Genomic DNA, 16,062 nt, shown 5'->3' on the forward strand with positions numbered 1-16,062 from the left:
CAGTGCCAAAGTCTCTTTCCAAATAAAAAGGTCTCTTATTGTAGAGGGCCGGAGGTAACAAAACAAGCACCAAAGTTCCTGTCTTGTCAGGATTTTTACATTTATAATTGGTCTCTTTCATTCAGGCTCGGACCCCTTAAACACAATGTTCACAATTGGTTTCCCTCGTTCAAGCTCAGACCCCTTATTTCACATCCACAATTGGTCTCCCTCGTTTGGGCCCGGACCTCTGTTTCAAGAATCGAAGACTTTCAATTGTGCAAAGTGTTTTGCTTTAACCGTTGAGGACCACATAAATTCACTTCATTCCTCATTCTCATTCTTTTTATTTCTTTTCTGCCACTTCTTGGCTGTATATATGATATAATATATGTGACATTTATAACAAGTGTTTCTAGGTGTGACAAGACAAGGAGGGGGAAACAAAGGACAAAGTAACGATCTTCCTAGGCCTTGTGTCAATCAGATCGCTCAAGTGCAAGGAAGAGGGAAAGGGGGAAGTGCCAGGGGGGACGAGAAGGGGGTAGCGCAGTTAGCCCACAAGTGCAGCCAGCAGGTGGATCATAAGTGCAGAGAGAAGGGACTGTAGGGTTGCAGATTCAGAACCTTAAGTGCTAGGGAGCCCGGAGGCAGTGCGAGGGCAACTGGACATGCAGGAGCCTGGGCCCGAGGTCAGAGTGCTGCCAGGTGACCGGTGCGCGGAGCCGTCGGGTGCATCAGCAGGGGAGAAGAAGAGATCAGCGGAAGCGGAAAGGAAGGTCTTGAGTTGGTTCTGGAACCGGAGGTGCTTCAGCTCAAGTTTGAGAGAGGCAGGGAGGCTGTTCCAGAGGGAGGCCCCAGCCGAGGAGCTAGATCTGCCCCAAACTCTCTGCTTAGAGAAGCGTCTGACCCTCAGAGAGATATGATATGGCATTTATAACACGCCTATGCACAAGTGTTCCAAGGCGTGACGAGGCAAGGGAGGGGGAACAGAGTGAAGACGGACAACGATCTTACTAGGCCAGGTGTCATTAAGATTGCGGGACAAGGGGAAAAGTGCGGAGTCAATGGGGAGGGTGCAGTGCTTGGGATCAGCAATAAAAAAAGAAATAGACTAAATAACGGCAATAAATAAAAGTGCATCCAGCTGGTGGCAAGGGCAAGTGCAGGAATAAGTGCTACTAGGGGACTGAAGGGGATACAGAAAACAGTCCCCAAGTGCAGGGGTTGCCAGGGAGACAGCACAGGGGGGGACCTGAGCCCGTGATCAGAGATTGGCCAGGTAAACCAGTGCAGTTTCAGCCAGGAGTTCAGTAGGGGAAGAGGAGGAGAGAGGTTTTGAGTTGCTTCCGGAACCAGAGGTGTTTCTCCTCAAGTTGCAGGGAGGCTGTTCTAGAGGGAGGCCCCAGCCGAAGAAAGATCTACCACCAACTTGTTGCTTGGAGAAGCGACTGACCCTGAGGGAGTTGGAGGTGGATGAGCGAAGAGCTTGAGAAGGAAGATATTTAGGAAGAGAGAGCTCAAGGTATTGAGGCCCAGGGCCCCAGAAGACCTTGCGGACAATGCAAAGGGTTTTGAACTTAATCCTCTCATCCACTGGGAGCCAGTGCATATATTTCAGTCCTGGGAGATACGATCCCTAGGCTTGAGGGCAAGGACAAGTCTCGCAGTGCTATTGCGGATGAGTTGCAGAGGGCGGAGAGTAGAAGCAGGTAGATTTAGAAAGAGGCTGTTGCCGTAGTCCAGACTAGAGAGAACCAGAGCTCTGGAGACAGTAAGCTTCTGGGGGTAGGAGAGGAAAGGAAGAATAGCTCTGAGGAGGTGCAGCTGGTAGTGTGACTTCTTAGTGACATCAGAGATGTGAGGAGAGAAGGGAGAGTTTGGGGTCGAAGATTACCCTGAGGTTTTTAGCCTTGCAGGTGAGAGCAGGAAGAGGGCTCAGAGTGGGCAGCCAGAGAGAGGAAAGGAGGGAGCGGGTGTTCCAATGAGGAGGATCTCAGTATTACTGGCATTAAAGCAGAGATCATTGGTGGCACACCATTCCTGAATTGCGGCCAGTCTGGTATGCGAGAAGAAGCAGAGGTGGCTCAGGGGGGCCTGAAAGAGAGTTGTGTCATCCGCATAACATTGAAAATTGGAGCAGAAAGTAGCAATGCAGTGGGTAAGAGGTGCCATGTAGTGGTTGACCAGGGAGAGAGGTTAGACCACTGGGGACCACCCAAAGTGGAGAGATGGAAGAGAAGAAAGACCCCAGTTGGACCCGAGAGGGTCAGTTGGTGAGAAAGGAGGTCAACCACGCCAGGGCCTGATCAGTAATACCAAGGTTGTCCCGGATCGATTGAGCAGGATGGCATGGTTGTCTGTGATTGGAGAGCACGTCTTCACAGGTGTTCAGGAGCGCAATTTTTGGCTGTCTGGCAGCTCTGAAGCGTGTTGGTCATGGAGGCAACCCACAGATTCAGTATTTGGATTAAAGTGGGAGATGGCCAGCTTTTCCAAGAGTTTGCCCAGGAAAGGAGTGATGGATACCTCACAGAGACTTTGATTGTGCACACTCGTGGTGCCGAACCACTGTTACTGGTATTGTATCTTTCTTACTTTGAGTTCAAACATCCATCAGCAATTAAGCTTTCCTCGCATCCTTCATCACACACGTTACCAAACTTCGTACTTGCGCTCTTTATACAATGGTGCCGCTTGCAACCTTGACTTCAACACAGAAGGGTCTTGCATCGGTCTCCTTAACTCACTGGCTGTGTTGATCTCTTTGGTGCTTCTTTGTTCTTGGAGCCAAGGACGGTACCACAGTGGCTGCTACTCCTCCCAGACTCGATCAGCCATGTAGGAGGGCCCCGGGTATCTCTAAAACACAATGCAGGATTCTTCAGTCTGGTTCCCTGGCCTTATGGTCCTTAATCTCAAGGATTTAGAAAAGTCACGGTTTCTTTCTGTAAAGGTCTAGGGTATCTCTCTACTTGCGCACCCTTCTAGGTTTGCCATCTTTCCCCCTCGTTCAGCTGTCATTTGGAAAACGCTATTCCTTTGTGTGCTTTGCCTCGCTCAGAGTGTGCTCTCTTGCTCCGCTTTTTATCTATGTGGGGAAGTTTAATGGACGTCAGGTGTGAGTGGGTACCAGTAATTGCCGGACCATACTAGTGGGACATGTCAGGTATAATGCCCAGGGACGAGTCTGTTTTCTCCCAGAGCGGGCTGTCTGTGTGAAAGTGTTTGTGAAGGGAAAGGGGGCAGGGAGTAAAGAGCCTAATGGGGTAAAGGTGTTCAAGAGAATGCGATACTGCATCTCGCTATCAGGTGCCCCACGCCCTAAAGACCCCTCTCATCCAGGTGATCCACCCTCACTGGTCCATCCCCAGGAACTGGATTCAAAAGCGATGGCCGTGTCCGGGCCACCTGGATGAGAGATCCCTGGGGACTAGCGGGTGAGCCACCTTCTGGTTCCTCACAGCAGACACACAACAGTAGCAATGACCTTTGGAGTGCTGGCCTCGATTAAGCAGCCAAGGACTGGTCAGGATATACGATTGCCTAGAACCATGTGTATAGGTTAGTCTACCTAGAAGAAGAGGAATTAAAGTCATGCCTTGAATCCATTGAATCCTCTTACTCTTCCACGGGTTCTGTGAGAATTGGAATCTACATTGCCACTATGCTTGAAGTGTCTAGCTAGGGACACTATCTGGGACAAGAAAGCGAGACAAAATGGTAATACTAGGAGCACTTAATGCTAATCTTCATTACAACATCTTCATTTAACTTTCTCGTTACAGTCCTCAATGTGCTTCCTTCCACTCATTTGTTTAGCTTCCGTCAATGCCTCTTTGGCTACTGCCTGGGCATTCCTAACACGGCCATGCGATATTAGACAACTTCGTTTTTTTTTTAATACCACAGGCTAGGGGGCGGGGTAGGATGACTTTATGTAAAGGTTTGGCCCATTTACCAGGCTTAGATCCATGACTCATGCTCATAGATTGAGGACTTGTGAAAGAAAGAGTAGGGCTTTGTGTAAGAAAAATGTCCACTAATAATTCAGAACACTGCTAGCTGTAAACGGTTGATGTTCTCACCACCAGAAAATCTAATGTTCAATAAGACCTGAAACGGACACGGCAGGTGGAGAAGAGGGAGAGGCATGAGGGCAATGGAGGCACGTTTCTTCTCCTAGAAATTTCGGAGCTGTTCTGCAATCATTACATTTGTCCCCTTGAAGGGTGCGCCCAAGGGAAATTGTTGGAGATACCAGGTTAGCCAAGAATAGACGGATGAGTTTTTATTACATGGCAGATAGGGAATGGCACCACTATCTAACCTTCATTTCGCATTTGCGGGACGCCACCACAGCTGGATGCTACAGGAGAATCCTGGTGATGCCTTACCTATATTACTAAGCATACAGGAATGTGAAGCTTGCTCAGGGAACACACAATTTAGAATTGGCCGTCCCTTGGCCAGAATCAAAAGGTTATATCCACATAGGAGTGTGTCACAGTACATGTAACAGCAGTGGGAGCAACAAAGAAACTGAATTTCAAAAGCTCCAACCATTCAAAGCAAGCAGCAAAGTGTAGGGGCCAGAGGCCAGAGAAGGCAAAGCCAGGCTAAGCAGTAAGGATGCTATATCAGGCAGTGAAATGGGCAAACACAGACTGTCTCGAGATTGTTCGGCCATCACTTGACACATATCTAATAAACCGTGGTGTCTGTCTGTATGGTGTCTCGCCGATTCCTATATATGTGTATTCCATCAAGAACAGGATCTTGTCTGCTCTCTCGCTTGACAGCTGCCATTAGCTATCGGGGGTAGCTATATAGGTAGGTGCTGGTCAGATGAAGCCCATACTTGCAAAAATAACTTAAAATAAAAAATTATCTCTGTCCTGCCCAGAAGACCGAGATCATGGCAACTCTACATTTGCCATGATCTCGGTAGCTGTCCACAACTTCCACAGACTCACAGTGCACAGTGAATTACATCTTACACGATTTTGGGCTTTGAAGAATACCCCAGGGAACAATCGTCCAGTACTGCATCCAGCAGCTGGGATAAATAAGAGGATTTGAACCCCTCAGTGAACTCCACATAGGTAATTGGGATTCACTACATTTGTGTGCCCTCAGAACGGTTGTGTGTGTTTAAAATGACCTCCGTTTGGTGATGGTAGGTTTTATTTGGCCAATCTAATTTTGATCGACCTTGGATAACCACCCTGTTTATATTCTGGGGCTACCTGGATACTTCCCCTGTGTACCCCACACCCATCTCCCACCTTATCCCTCACTCCTTTCACCATCCCACCTCCACACATCCCACCACTCAAACACACTTTCACACACATACACACATGTATAGATGTGTGTATTGGGTTGACGTGCTGAAAACAAGTCGAAAAAACTCAACACAACCTAATGAAGGTGTTTTAACCACATAATACACCCATGACAGCTCTTTAATGTACAAAACCCCTAATAGATGGCAGAGATGAATAACTGCAATCACCTTTGAATCACCTTTGACCCCCTGCATTTGGATGAATTCAGCTTGAATTAAGCGACTGCTAGAAAACTTGTCCCAGTTCGCCAAAATGTCCTCATTACATTGATTGGCATTTCAATGCTTTGCTGTATGCAGTACAACAACACATGTATGATCGTGTCTGCATACGTGCAGTGGTACTCTATACATGGCCAATGGACATTCACAGGCAGTCATTTTGCTCAGAAATTGCCATCATTTCCTAGGCTCTGACAAATCCTGTTAAATTGAAATACCAGCAACTGGAAGTCATGAGCTTAAAGAAAAAAGTTAAGCTACCTGCCGGCTGAGACTCTCCGTTTGTAATCTCCAGTGATCTGCAGGATTTCTCCAGTGTTGCAGTGATGTCCCAGAAAGCGATACGCCCATCAGTGGCTGCACTACACAGAAATACTCTCCTGAAAGCATAAGCAAGAGAGTTTATCTTTCCTCTTGACACAAGTCCCTGAAAACAGACTAGCCAGCAATGGTAGATCAGCCAAGCAAACGTAGTTTTTCAAGCCTGTTCAACGATTGAAAGATGCAAGAGGAGAGGCTGGACTATTAAGGAGTGTTATTTTATAGAAGAAAAGACAATCTTGATATTGGGAAGTACTAATATGAGTCCTTAGCTCTCACCGATTGGTTGTACTCTTACTAAGCCCTATAGTGATGCAATTACCAAACTCCCCCTGAAAGGGACAACTGCAGTTGTTGAGCAGTACAATCATAACATGCATCTATCAGGCGCAAGGCAACAAGGTACTTATTTCCTATGACACAACTAAAATAGCCCTGTTCATGAGAGAAGAAATCAGATGTAATAAAGGCGGTTTATCACATCGGTTGACATGGGCTAGAACTAGAGTCTAACATTAGACTCGCTTGAAATTTTGGAATAAATCCCCTTTCAGCCCTAGCCAGTATAGTCAATGGTGAGGGATCATGAGAGTTTTAGTCCTACAAATCTGGAAATCTTGCAGACCCGTGTTAGAACATATGCACAGGTGGTTGCACCGATTTTGAAGGGGGTTTGGGGTAGTCCTCCCCCACGCTCGGAGTGAAGATTCCAAGCCATTCATAAGAAGCTACCTAGAGTTTTGCCAAAGTAGCTGGAAAAAAGATGGCGTCACTGAGGAATTCATGCTGGAAGATGTACTGCTGACTCCTGATCCTCCCAAAAGGTATACCTCTCCCTCCTCTTTCCTAAGGAAGGCTACTTTACACTCTTCCTCCCACCGATCCTGCAGGAACAGCTGGATCCCCTAGCACTTTAGCCTTAGGTACCCCCATAGAAGCTGTTGGATCGTGTTCATCACTAGAACAGAAGCAGAAGCCACTGGTGACTGTGTTGTTGCTTTTAAAATAGTTAATATGGGGCGCCTTAGACTGGACATCTGCAGCTTTCATTCAACACCCCTTCTGTGTCCTTCCCTGCAGTATTTCATCTCAACCAGAGCATCCTCTGACCAGATTTAAAGAGCACCAGTGTGCCTCCTCGCTGCTGTTGTCATGTTTCTTGGAGGAGCTAGTTTACAGTGTTATCATTGCACAGGCACCTCCAGCGACTCTGCTTGTAGACCCTGCTTAAGAAACTGGAACCACATGCCAAACTAAATCCAGATATCGGAACCAACCAGTGAACCAATAACCTCTGGACTTGACTACATCCAGCAGCCTGGTAGACATCCTGAGGGTCTTGTGACCTTCATCCCATTGCTGGTCTAGTTTGCTTTTGCCTTAAGGCACAAAGCCCACTGACTGCAACATCTACTGCATCTCGGGCTTGGCTCCAGCACTTCAAATTTCAATCTTATCGAACATGGGTCTGGATCTTCTCTGGTGGGATTCTCTATTGTTGCCAGCTGGAACGCTGCATTCTTTGCCACTCCCCTGAATTCACCTGTTTTTATCAAATAATACCAGGCAGCCTATTGCCATTATCCCACACATTCCTATTGCAAAACTTTCTAAACTGTCTAAACGTAGCCAAAGAAATTGTACTTACCTGTAAACCTGACTTGACTACTTCTTTAGATTGTGGTTTGTCTCGTTTTGTGCCAGTTTTCTGTTACTTGTTACTGTGTTTGTAGATATTTCTTGACGTGAAGCTTCACATAAAGAGTATATTTTCAGTAATATACTGCAGGAAGGGCGCTCAGCCAATCAGGTGGCTGGAAATGTGGCCGGGAACATACAGAGGACCGTCTGTTTCTCTAGCTACCCGAGGCCCTTCCTGGGAGCTGCCATCTTGATTGTGGGAGGCAAGAGGGAGCTATTCACTGTTGCTTCCGCATGCCAGCACCCTCACACCCACAGGAAATCCCACACTCTTTACCCGCACCCGCCCTCCCTCCTTCCCCAGTTACCTGCTGGACAGGATCTTTGTGCTCCAGTCCTGGTGCCACCCCATTCCCCTGTGTCCATGTACTATGCTGGTGGCCATCTTGTCTTTATTTTCTATGGCTCGTGCAATACACGCAGAGCCCGTCTCCCTCGAATAGAAAAAAAAAAACAATGTCTACCCCGGACGGAGCCCTGGAGTGCAAACAATAATCAGCCCATTGTCGGGAGTGCGTACAAGGACAGTTACGGCCCCAAGCCTGCACCGAGGCCCACGCATCACTCGGATCTACCTAAGTTTGACCCGATACTGGCCATGTACGCAACCCAACACGTGGGTGATGGCTACATTGTGTGCTGATGCGCGTTTGTAAGGTGTACTTTATTAACAGATCTCTCCCCTCTTAAAAATGAAATCAGGCTTCTCAGTCATACTACCAACATCTACTTATTGATAAAAGAGAACACATAAGCTCGAGACTTGGTCACCTCACCTGTCTCCATCAGCAGACTCTGGTAAAATCAGGTCCATCCGTAGTACACAACGTCGGTGATAGAAGGATTCGGCTATAAGCAGGAGCTTTGGGGCTGACTCGGGCATCAAGAAAACCCTGAAAGAGAGTATTCAGGTGTCAAAATAAGACCATGTTTGACAATGAATCATCCCAGTTAGAAGATTTTCCTCTTCGCATTTTATTTTTCAATTTGCTTCTTGACATGCTTCTCACGTTTACCAAAACCAGCCCCAAATTCAATGGCATCATGAACTTCTCTGGCAATGTATCAACAATTCATAAGATTTAAAACAAAGGTTCAATTGGCTATGGCTCTGGTTAATACCAGCACTTGCCAAATGTAAAGAGGCATTGATGGACAAAGTGAATCCTCCAAATGGTAGCTCGTTATCCTGGGTAAGAAATATCAGGTCCACGAGTCTCACAATGGGAGCTCGCCACTTGTAGACTCTGCCAAATCAGATTGACAATAAATCTAAGAAAATGTTAAAGCGCCTTTCTGAAGAGTGGGTCATCAAAACAGTTTTGCATCATATTTGACCCTCAAAAAGCATTATAATATGGGGGGCGCTGTTGCGCACGACCAAGATGGCCGCCTGAAGCGAGAGCTCCGACCCGACAGAAATCGGAGTTATATTTGTATCCTGTTTCGGAGCCATCACCGGACAGCGAAGTCGAGCAGCGGGTGCACCTTGATCCGGTCCACACCCGATTGAAATCCTGAGAGCGGCGGACCAAAACTCACAGAGATATCGGCCTTGGCGGGTTGAGCGGGAGAAGGCTCGGGAGTGTGTCGCGTGGGACGTCCGGCTGATCGGCGCCACGTGCCGCTGCCGCTCTGGCCAGAGGGGCACAGAGAGGTGGAGCTGCTGTGCCGTGGTCGCGGAGCTTGCCCGTGTGCGCTGCTGATCGCCCCCTGGGTCCCGTATGCAGGGCTGTGCGGGCAAGTGCTGCTGGCTTGTGGGCCCTGCCCTGGCGGTTATTGAGGCGATCCTTCTAAGTGAGAGCTGGTGCTCCCTGTCGTGTTACAGCAGGTGCTGGGAAGCGTGCCGTCGTCGGACGGCGTGATATCCTTTCCCCCACCCCCGGGCCTGGGCTGTGGCCAGGGGGCGACTCCATTTTTTGGCCTGCGGCCGGGGCGCGCCACACGTGCTACATTTCCTGCAAGATGGCGGAGGTGCCGCCGAGACAGTGAGTGGTACGGCATTCTGCGGCTGGGGTGCAACTCCCTTCTTCGTGGGAAGACACAGCCCTTTGTAAGTGGGCGAGTTAGCAGGCTACCACTGGTGCCTGGACATTGGTGGCTCTGTGAATCAGTAGTTTTGTGGCTCCCCAGCCTGAACAAGCCCACTCGACAAATAATATCCTACACGGCCTGCTCTGCGGTATAGTCCCACAAGATCCATTGCCCGTGTTCGTGACCCGGCTGAGGTGTCAGCCATGGGTAACACGAGGGAACAGGAAAAAGCGGCAGAGGGGACGACCGAGAAAAAGAAAGGCCCAATGGACTCGTTCACCTGTAGCCAGGCAGCAGGCCACGAACCAGACCTGGCAACAACATCAATGGCTGAACCTGGCGTGGACAGCGGCGACAGGGTTGATCGCCTTACCACGATAGTTCCGAATGGCTTCCCATCCCTAAATGTGAAGCTAGATGACAATGTCAATACCATAAGAGCATTGAAAACCAGAGTTGACAAGGAGAGCCTCAGAATCACCGAGGCTGAAGATAGAATTGGTACAAACGAAGACACCATTGCGCGACACGATCGCGACATAGCGCAACTTAAGCCAGGCATGAACGCACTGCAAAGTAAATGCGAGGACCTAGAATCCAGATCCCGAAGGAACAATTCGGATTGCTGGGGTCTCTGAAAAGTTCGGGAAAGGCGCAATGGAACAACAAGTGGAAAACCTTCTTAAGACTCTTTTCGGGACAGAATCCTTCGAGCCAATGAGCGAGCACACCGCGCTCTGGCCCCCGTGCCAAAACCCAGAGCCCCGCCGCGCAAGATGTTGAATTACAGAGACAGAGATACAATTCTCAGAAAGGCTAGAGAAATTGGGACACTACAATATGAGGAGAACCGCATACATGTTTATCCGGACTTTGCTGCGGGAGTACAGGCTGGCAGGCGATCATACGAGCCGGTCAAGCGGCTACTGAGGGCAAGACAGGTCCCATATGCGCTAATATTCCCGGCCAAAATGCGGATCTAGTGTGGAGGAAGAACACACTTTTTTGAGACCCCGGCCGCCACTCTGGCGTATGTGGAAGCAACTATACCCCTACCACCTAGAGGCCGTGGACCGGACCAGAACGGAAGATCACCTCCGGGAGGTGGAGACCGGGGCCCTGCTGACTGAAGCTGGTTGCGCACATATGTTCTGTTGCTGCTTTAGTGATGTGTAACGGACTTCTGCTCCCGCTGGGGGGCTCTGAGTAATCTTCCAAGCGGGACGTGAGCCTGCTCTGGTTGCCCGTGGCAACAATGCGGCACCCACAGGAAAGTTCCTAAAAGGTTTAAGGGTACATCGTCAAGTTGGGGTGGATGATGTGGGTGGAGGGTGGGGTTGGGGAAATCAGGAAGTTACAGAATGTTATTGCTGCCAGGGCATGTTAGGGACCTGGGATGTGGTGGAGTCTGGAGAGGGAGAATGCACTGTTGGAAGTTGTAGGTTAATTAAAACATGGTCTCGCAGGCGCGGGTGCTACTCTAAAGTTAATCACTTGAGCTTTGATGGTCATTACTGCTTGGTCAATGTAAAAATGCAAAACAAAAGGTGACGGGCTGAAAATAAGATTAATGTCATGGAATGTTCGGAGCCTGAACAATCCGATGAAGGTCAGAAAGGTTGGCAATTATGTCACTAGACACGGGCCTCACATTTTAATGTTACAGGAAACGCATGCACAGGGCTCGGTTAAGGAGAAAATACTGGCAAAATGGGGCAAATTATACTACTACACAAACTATTCATCGCAGTCCAGAGGGGTCTGCAACCTCATACATAATTCTCTTAGCTTTGTTGCCAAAGGCCACTTGGTGGACCCGATGGGTAGATATGTTCTGGTTTGGGGGGAAATAGCAGGGAAACAAATGACCTTATTGAACACCTATGGTCCCAATCTGGACGATCCTGATTTTTACCTACATATGCTTGAGATCCTTGCCAAACATGATGCGGCCACTGTACTATGGGGAGGGGACTTTAATGTGATATTTGTCATGATCTCTGCTTCCAAAAGGTCAGGGTTTTCCCAACTCCCTTGGAAGCAGATCCATAACCCAGGTTCCGAGTGCCAACCAGTCCCAATTGGGACCTTTTGGACCCAGTCCTGGCGCCAGTGGCACCAGGCTCATAAATATGCCCAGTCCCAGCGCTGGAAGCGCCGGGCTCATAATGCTTGGGTGGACTTACCTTCAGCAGACCATGCTGCTTACTTGCCTGCCAGTTGAGCCTCTGATCCTCTTCTGTTTGGAACTACTTTTCCTGTTGGGTGGGGCTGGAGCCACTCCCTAGATTCAGAACACTGGAACTCTTCTGGAAGGCAGGAACTCTTTTCTTACCAGGAACTCTTTTCTTACTTAGGCGTGGCTGTGGAAGGAGACACCTAAGCACTACAGGAGGCTATTTAAACCACACCCGGTGGATGAATCTTGCTTTGCGCTATTCTGCAACCTCTGCAGCAGAACGCTCATCGTGTCTTCTGCATCCGGTCCTGGGCCTAAGGAAAAAGGCTTACCATCCTGAATCCAGTCTTCAGCAACACCTATAAAGACAAGAAAGAACAGGTTAGCATTCCGGCATCTGAAAGGCAAAGGCTTACCCATCCTGAATCCAGTCTTCAGCAACACCTATAAAGACAAGAAAGAACAGGTTAGCATTCCGGCATCTGAAAGGCAAAGGCTTACCTACTCTTCGTGCGCTCCGGAGGTCTTCACACTGCATTCCGGCATCTGAAAGACAAAAGTTTACCAACTCTTTGCACGCTCCGGAGGCCTTCGGCGCTGCATCCTGCATCTGAAAGACAAAACAAGGTGCGTTTAAAGACATTGGGGAACTTTAATACTCACGTGCCATTACTCCTTTCCACATCTAATCCAGTGGGTATTCCGGCACCCTGCAGCCGCTCCGAACTCGTACCTGCAAAATAAAAAGACAGTTAGAGCGCATAGTGAAGCAGGCAACAAGCGCTTACTTACGTGCTTCCAGGCGTTCTATTCATCACACGGGCTCCATCTTCAACTCACTTCAGCCCGTCATCCGCCATCGCCGGAACCCTGCAAAACAAGAGACATCATTACTAAAGACTTTAAAGACATTTGAATGACTCGAAACTTACCGTTCGTGCAGTAAACGACGGACAGCAGTCCTCTGAAGTCAAGAGGCCTGCGCTACCTATCCAGTGAAGAAACTGGTTACAGCACCCTGCCCCGAGGCAGATGGAGAGCTCGGCATTCACTTACCTAAGGTGAGAGCGTTAACCTTTGGGGGTCTACAGGAGAGGAGAAGAGGAAAGAGATAGGGACACCCCAATAACCCCAGTTCATTAACCCCATATTTTCTATCTGCAGACATCTTACTCTACACGTCAGGCATACAGTGCACAGAGGTCCAGCCCAAAGAGCCAACCGGGTGGTACACATCACCTTTGAAGATACGGTAGTCGCCCATTCAAGACCGGCGCCTCTGCGAGAATCAGGTGAGCGTTACAGAACGCAAAGCCTACCGCAAAACTCTCGCCCAGGCGCTATGGAAACCTCGGATACTGACCCCCTAGTCCGGTTACTTGGGGAACTAAGGGCAGAAGTGCATGCAGCTCGTCAGGAAACCAATGCTCTAAGAAGGGAACTAATTATTTCCAAGGAGAGAACAGACAATCTTGCTAGACAAGTGCTACAGTCACAAGCCGGACAGACCCCGTTACCCGCATCAGGGGCAAATCTTCCTTCAACATCCTCTATGAATCCAGTGCAGATCAACCTACCTGGGAATGTACCTCTGGCTCCGCCCGAACGATTTTCTGGTGACCCAAAGAGGTTTGCAGTATTTATCAATCAGTGCCGGTTGCACTTCTTATGCCGGCCAGCAGCCTTTCTAACTGATCAAGCAAAAGTAGCTTTTGTACTTTCGTACCTTAGTGGCAATGCGGCAGACTGGTCGATCCCTCTAGTTAATCAAGATGATCCGGTTCTCCATGATTTTCAAGCCTTTCAGCTTAGTATGGAAAAACTGTTCGCAAGACATTCACAGGGGCAGGCCTTGGACAATGAGCTTCTTTCGTTGCGACAGGGTAATCAAGACCTTTTGGCTTATATTGCATCTTTCAATAGACTAATAGTGGAAACTCAATGGCCTGAGGACAAAAGGATTACGCTGTTTTATAGAGGTCTACGTGGAGAGCTCAAAGACGTTTTAGCCCAAGTAGTGAATCCCCCACAAGACTGTTCGGATTATATAGACTTGGTCGTTCAAATAGATCACAGGCTGCAGAACAGGAAGGCCGATCGTTCCAAGTTTGATGCTCGAGTATTTTCCAAACCGCCAACTCCTTCCAAAGGAGTAGACTCCGGGGAACCCATGCAAATAGGGGGTCTGAAAGGTCCTCTAACACAAAGGGAGCGGGAAAGGAGGAAACAGTTGCAATTCTGCCTATATTGCGGAAACTCAGGGCACTTTCTTCGAGACTGTCCGGTGAAACCTGCCAAGAAGGCAGTAGGAGCTGCAGTTACCAAAGTTACAAACTCTGAGCAGGGAAACGACCTCGCCCGACAAGAATAGAGGTCCTCTTGCCGAGCGTGAAAACCAGTTCCGTGACCTCGCATTTCGTGATACCTATGGTCCTCATTAGCCCTGATAATCCGGATCGATTACATGCAATTGAAGCTTACGTCGACAGCGGTGCCATCGGCAATTATGTGGATCATGAAATGGTTTTGAGGATGAATCTAACTCTTTGTCCCAAGGCTGTAAAGGACGTCATTACTACGGTGGATGGTACGGAGATAGCCTCCGGGCCAGTAACACATACCACTCAAGAGGTGACGCTAGTAAGTCAAGATGGACACCATGAGAAGATCGTGCAACCTCTGCAGCAGAACGCTCATCGTGTCTTCTGCATCCGGTCCTGGGCCTAAGGAAAAAGGCTTACCATCCTGAATCCAGTCTTCAGCAACACCTATAAAGACAAGAAAGAACAGGTTAGCATTCCGGCATCTGAAAGGCAAAGGCTTACCTACTCTTAGTGCGCTCCGGAGGTCTTCACACTGCATTCCGGCATCTGAAAGACAAAAGTTTACCAACTCTTTGCACGCTCCGGAGGCCTTCGGCGCTGCATCCCTCATCTGAAAGACAAAACAAGGTGCGTTTAAAGACATTGGGGAACTTTAATACTCACGTGCCATTACTCCTTTCCACATCTAATCCAGTGGGTATTCCGGCACCCTGCAGCCGCTCCGAACTCGTACCTGCAAAATAAAAAGACAGTTAGAGCGCATAGTGAAGCAGGCAACAAGCGCTTACTTACGTGCTTCCAGGCGTTCTATTCATCACACGGGCTCCATCTTCAACTCACTTCAGCCCGTCATCCGCCATCGCCGGAACCCTGCAAAACAAGAGACATCATTACTAAAGACTTTAAAGACATTTGAATGACTCGAAACTTACCGTTCGTGCAGTAAACGACGGACAGCAGTCCTCTGAAGTCAAGAGGCCTGCGCTACCTATCCAGTGAAGAAACTGGTTACAGCACCCTGCCCCGAGGCAGATGGAGAGCTCGGCATTCACTTACCTAAGGTGAGAGCGTTAACCTTTGGGGGTCTACAGGAGAGGAGAAGAGGAAAGAGATAGGGACACCCCAATAACCCCAGTTCATTAACCCCATATTTTCTATCTGCAGACATCTTACTCTACACGTCAGGCATACAGTGCACAGAGGTCCAGCCCAAAGAGCCAACCGGGTGGTACACATCACCTTTGAAGATACGCTAGTCGCCCAGTCAAGACCGGCGCCTCTGCGAGAATCAGGTGAGCGTTACAATATTAGACCAGACCCTGGATAGATCTACTAAGGTAACCATGGCACCCACCAAGGCGGCACTAGTTCTGAAGCAAATTATCCCGCAACTATCTCTAGTGGACGCCTGGAGAGTGCTCCATCCAGCCAGCAGACGGTACACGTTCTACACTTCTGTCCATGATAGTGAGTCACGTATAGATTACTGGTTTATATCCACAAACATTGCGCATGCCCTAGAGAATTGCGAAATCCTTCCTCGTACACTATCGGACCACTCCCCGGTGATGCTGGAGATCGTTTTGAAAGATGCCCCCAGACCAACTAGGAGGTGGAGAATGCCAAGAGACATACTAAAAGACCCGAATGTTGTTGAGTCCCTACACATTGATATTGCTAACTTTTTTACAGACAACATTGGTTCTGTAGAACAAATATCGTCAGTATGGGAGGCTTTCAAAGTCTGGCCGAAGGGGGCCCGAATATCTAATACCACTGGTCTTTTGAGGGAAGTGCGCCGTGGGCTGGAGGGGGTGGAGAAAGAGTTGAACACACTAGAAGAAATCTACAGCCGCACGCATGGTGGAGACACCCTGGCTGCAATACATAAGTTACTTAGAGATTTTGATATGGCAATAATTGAAGTACAATATACAGCGGCCCCCACCAGG

The 16,062-nt window shown here is 48.7% G+C and overlaps 1 protein-coding gene across 2 annotated transcripts in view; it reads right to left on the reverse strand.

The window, feature by feature from the left end:
* Positions 1 to 16,062, reverse strand: part of WDR6 (WD repeat domain 6) — a 202,227-nt gene that overhangs the window by 56,571 nt on the left and 129,594 nt on the right. For both annotated transcript variants that reach the window (XM_069643315.1, XM_069643316.1), the window contains exons 5-6: positions 8,350 to 8,466; positions 5,813 to 5,931 (exon numbers count right to left, since the gene is read on the reverse strand). In XM_069643315.1, the coding sequence (XP_069499416.1) occupies positions 5,813 to 5,931; positions 8,350 to 8,466 (236 nt within the window). The remainder of the gene's footprint in view (positions 1 to 5,812; positions 5,932 to 8,349; positions 8,467 to 16,062) is intronic.

This window comes from Ambystoma mexicanum, chromosome 2p, assembly GCF_040938575.1.
Source record: "Ambystoma mexicanum isolate Mex_15411 chromosome 2p, UKY_AmexF1_1, whole genome shotgun sequence".
NCBI lineage: Eukaryota > Metazoa > Chordata > Amphibia > Caudata > Ambystomatidae > Ambystoma > Ambystoma mexicanum.